A 4,986-nucleotide genomic window follows, 5' to 3' on the forward strand; every position below is an offset into this window, starting at 1 on the left:
ATAAATCAGTCCAGAGGACTGTAGTCTGTATAAATCAGTCCAGAGGGCTGTAGTCTGTATAAATCAGTCCAGAGGACTGTAGTCTGTATAAATCAGTCCAGAGGGCTGTAGTCTGTATAAATCAGTCCAGAGGACTGTAGTCTGTATAAATCAGTCCAGAGGGCTGTAGTCTGTTTAAATCAGTCCAGAGGACTGTAGTCTGTATAAATCAGTCCAGAGGGCTGTAGTCTGTATTAATCAATCCAGAGGGCTGTAGTCTGTATAAATCAGTCCAGAGGGCTGTAGTCTGTATAAATCAGTCCAGAGGGCTGTAGTCTGTATAAATCAGTCCAGAGGGCTGTAGTCTGTATAAATCAGTCCAGAGGGCTGTAGTCTGTATAAATCAGTCCAGAGGGCTGTAGTCTGTATAAATCAGTCCAGAGGGCTGTAGTGTGTATAAATCAGTCCAGAGGGCTGTAGTCTGTATAAATCAGTCCAGAAGGCTGTAGTCTGTATAAATCAGTCCAGAGGACTGTAGTCTATATAAATCAGTCCAGAGGGCTGTAGTCTATATAAATCAGTCCAGAGGGCTGTAGTCTGTATAAATCAGTCCAGAGGGCTGTAGTCTATATAAATCAGTCCAGAGGGCTGTAGTCTATATAAATCAGTCCAGAGGGATGTAGTCTATATAAATCAGTCCAGAGGGCTGTAGTCTTCATAAATCAATCCTGAGGGCTGTAGTCTGTATAGAGGAGGGAGGGATGGAAGAGGGAGAGATGAAGGAGGGAGTGAGGAAGGAGGGAAGGAGGGAGGAGGAGGGAGGAAAGAGAAAGGAGGGAGGGATGGAGGAGGGAGTGATGGAGGAGGGAAGAGAAAGGAGGAGGGAGGGAGGAGGGAGGGATGGAGGAGGGAAGAGAAAGGAGGGAGGAAAGGATGGAGGAGGGAGGGCGGGGTGGAGGAAGGAAGAGAAAGGAGGGAGAGATGAAGGAGGGAGGAAGGAGGGAGGGGTGGAGGAAGGAAGAGAAAGGAGGGAGGGATGGAGGAGGGAAGAGAAAGGAGGGAGGGATGGAGGAGGAAGGGATGGATGGAGGAGGGAAGAGAAAGGAGGGAGGGGTGGAGGAGGGAGGGATGGAGGAGGGAAGAGAAAGGAGGGAGGGATGGAGGAGGAAGGGATGGAGGAGGGAGTGATGGAGGAGGGAAGAGAAAGGAGGAGGGAGGGATGGAGGAGGGAGGGATGGAGGAGGGAAGAGAAAGGAGGGAGGGATGGAGGAGGAAGGGATGGAGGAGGGAGTGATGGAGGAGGGAAGAGAAAGGAGGGAGGGATGGAGGAGGGATAGGCCCTGGCCAGAAGGTGAAAGCCCCTGGGTGTCCTCCTTAATCTGTGGTGATCTGAACTGTAGGAGCCAGGAGGCAGAAGGTAGGAGGCAGGAAGAGCCAGGAGGACCCAGGGGGGGATAGGATGAGCCACGAGGAGGCAGGAGAAGCCAGGAGGATCTAGGAGGTGGCAGGAGGAGCCATGAGGAGGCAGGGAGAGCCATGAGGATCCAGGAGGTGGATAGTGTGAGAGTGTGTGTGGTCCCAGCCATGCCCAGCCCCCCACACCTACTTCCCCCCTTCCTACTTCCCCTAGCTCCACAGGCCTACTTCCCCCAGTCCTACTTCCCCCAGCCCCACAGGCCTACTTCCCCCAGTACTACTTCCCCCAGCCCCACAGGCCTACTTCACCCAGTCCTACTTCCCCCAGTCCTACTTCCCCCAGTCCTACTTCCCCCAGCCCCACAGGCCTACTTCCCCCAGCCCCACAGACCTACTTCCCCCAGCCCCCCAGTCCTACTTCCCCCAGTCCCCCAGGCCTACTTCCCCCAGTACTACTTCCCCCAGCCCCACAGGCCTACTTCACCCAGTCCTACTTCCCCCAGTCCTACTTCCCCCAGTCCTACTTCCCCCAGCCCCACAGTCCTACTTCCCCCAGTCCTACTTCCCCCAGCCCCACAGTCCTACTTCCCCCAGCCCCCCAGTCCTACTTCCCCCAGTCCCCCAGGCCTACTTCCCCCAGCCCCCCAGTACTACTTCCCCCAGTCCCCCAGGTCTACTTCCCCCAGTCCCCCAGTCCTACTTCCCCCAGCCCCCCAGTCCTACTTCCCCCAGTCCCCCAGGCCTACTTCCCCCAGCCCCCCAGTCCTACTTCCCCCAGTCCCCCAGTCCTACTTCCCCCAGTCCCCCAGGCCTACTTCCCCCAGCCCCCCAGGCCTATTTCCCCCAGTCCCCCAGTCCTACTTCCCCCAGCCCCCCAGGCCTACTTCCCCAGTCCTACTTCCCCCAATCCCCCAGGCCTACTTCCCCCAGTCCCCCAGATCTACTTCCCCCAGCCCCCCAGATCTACTTCCCCCAGCCCCACAGGCCTACTTCCCCCAGTCCTACTTCCCCCAGCCCCACAGACCTACTTCCCCCAGTCCTACTTCCCCCAGTCCCCAGTCCTACTTCCCCCAGTCCTACTTCCCCCAGCCCCACAGACCTACTTCCCCCAGTCCTACTTCCCCCAGTCCCCCAGTCCTACTTCCCCCAGTCCCCCAGTCCTACTTCCCCCAGCCCCACAGACCTACTTCCCCCAGTCCCCCCCGGCCTACTTCCCCCAGCCCCACAGACCTACTTCCCCCAGTCTCCCAGGCCTACTTCCCCCAGGCCTACTTCCCCATTGCTTCCACCCCCCCATGCCAGGCCTACTTCCCCCATGCTTCCACCTCCCCAAGCCTACTTCCCCCATGCTTCCACCCCCTCACGCCAGGCATACTTCCCCCATGCTTCCACCCCCCAAACCTACTTCCCCCATGCTTCCACCCCCTCACGCCAGGCCTACTTCCCCCATGCTTCCACCCCCCCATGCCAGGCCTACTTCCACCTGCTCCCCAGCCCATACTTTACCCAGGCCCTCGACCTTCTCCAGTCCTTTCCTGCCTCAGGATGCAACAGACAGTGTGACGTCCCACTAACAAAGTAAGAGCAATGAAACAGTCCTTACTTCCTTTCTGACTGTAATGTGTTTACTGCCTGAGGAGATTATAAGGAAGCAGCTTGCAGAGCGGAGCAAGCGGGGAAGGCCGGGGCAGCTGCTGTTTTCTCCTACTAGCAAGCAGCAGCAGGCTGCATGGGGGAGAGAGAGGAGACGACAGGCAGGATGCCGTTATGGAGAAGTGCATCTCGGGCCAGGCAGCAAGGCTCAGGTAAAGCCAATGGACCACCCAGACCCAAGGCCAGGTAGGCTCATACCCTTATAGGCACTAACCTCAACTATTTATCATTTCTGAATTCAGAAGTACAATTCATTGAGCACTTGGAATAAGACACATTTTTGGAGTATTGATTGATAATATGTTGTCAACTCACAACCAGTCAGAGCAGACACATCAGCACTTTCCTTCACTGAGCTTCAATCCCCTTCCTTCTTTCCCTCCATGTGCTGTAGTGATCTGATCACCAGTGGAAAGAAGGTCTCTCTATCTCAGGTCTGCATGACTTAACTGTTGAATTCTGTCCAACAGCAGAGGATTCCAAATGAATTCAACCTGTAGAATGTGACCTGTAGCTTTCTGTAGTCTATCGTGAGATGACAAAGTAGATTACTTAATTTCTTGACTTGATTGATATTGGGTAACTCTGGGTTGTAAAATAGGCTAACTGTGCTTTGACATGAACGTGTGCAGTATTATCAGGGTTAGTATCAAGGTTTTCAGACCATAATCTTTACTGTATGTATAGTTCCTGTATAACAAGTATACGTTACCTCCATGTGCTGTGGGCGTTGGTGGTGCTCGGGACGTTTAAAAATAGGTATAGGCTTGTCGGGTTGTTTTCATTCCAGCCTGCCGATCAGATCAGATTGTTAACTTTCACTGTTCCTCTTTCTATTGAAATCTCTAGAGGAATATTCCTGTGGTTGACAACCTTGTGACTTACTGAGGATCCTTCTGGTCTGAGATATTTGACTGCTTTGCCTTTAAGCCCACTTTTCACCACCTACAAATCCTGGTGTCAAATAAAAGGCTATTTTTAGACCTGGAAGAAACTCTAATAGGGGATTTGATTATAACAGCATGTGTAATATGCTACTTGCTTCACCACTTCCCTGCTTCCATACAGTAGCCTATAAGGTCAATTAAATGTTGAATCAATGAGCATGCACACGAGACAGCCTATAGAGGTCAGAGACCTGTCAGTGTGTTGCCAGGACAACAACCTCTCCCACAACGTCAGCAGGACAAAGGAGTTGATCGAGGACTACAGGAAATGGAGGGCTGAGCACGCCCCCATTCACATCAACGGGGCTGTAGTGGAGCGGGTGGAGAGCTTTAGGTTCCTCGGTGTCCACATCCCTGAGGAATTAACATGATACACCCACACACACACAGTCGTGATGAAGGCACAAGAACGCCTCTTCCCCATCTGGAGGATGAAAAGATTTGGCATGGGCCCAGAGATCCTCAAACAGTTCTAAAGCTGCACCATCGAGAGTAACTTGACTGGCTGCATCACCGCTTGAAATGGCAACTGCTTGGTATCTGACCACAAGGCGCTACAGAGGGTAGTGGGGATGGTCCAGTACATCACTGTGGCCGAGCTCCCTGCCATCCAGGACCTCTATACCAGGCGGCGTCAGAGGAAGGCCAGGAAAATTGTCAAAGACTCCAGCTACCCAAGTCATAGACTGTTCACTTTGCTACCGCACTGCAAGTGTTACTGGAGCGCCAAGTCTGTGACCAAAAGGCTCCTGAACAGCTTCTAACCCCAAGCCATAAGACTCCTGAACAGCTTCTAACCCCAAGCCATATGAACCTGAACAGTTTCTAACCCCAAACCATAAGACTCCTGAACAGCTTCTAACCCCAAACCATAAGACTCCTGAACAGCTTCTAACCCCAAGCCATAAGACTCCTGAACAGCTTCTAACCCCAAGCCATAAGACTCCTGAACAGCTTCTAACCCCAAGCCATAAGACTCCTGAACAGCTTC

The 4,986-nt window shown here is 53.3% G+C and overlaps 1 protein-coding gene across 1 annotated transcript in view; it reads left to right on the forward strand.

Annotated features, from left to right (window-relative positions):
• Nucleotides 1-2,925: 2,925 nt before the first annotated feature.
• LOC139553854 (rho GTPase-activating protein 40-like) overlaps nucleotides 2,926-4,986 on the forward strand; it is a 47,910-nt gene continuing 45,849 nt past the window's right edge. Inside the window, exon 1 of the mRNA XM_071366609.1 lies at nucleotides 2,926-3,234. Within this exon, the coding sequence (XP_071222710.1) occupies nucleotides 3,125-3,234 (110 nt within the window). The 5' untranslated portion in view covers nucleotides 2,926-3,124. The remainder of the gene's footprint in view (nucleotides 3,235-4,986) is intronic.

Source organism: Salvelinus alpinus, chromosome 2 (assembly GCF_045679555.1).
Source record: "Salvelinus alpinus chromosome 2, SLU_Salpinus.1, whole genome shotgun sequence".
NCBI classification, from domain to species: Eukaryota; Metazoa; Chordata; class Actinopteri; order Salmoniformes; family Salmonidae; genus Salvelinus; species Salvelinus alpinus.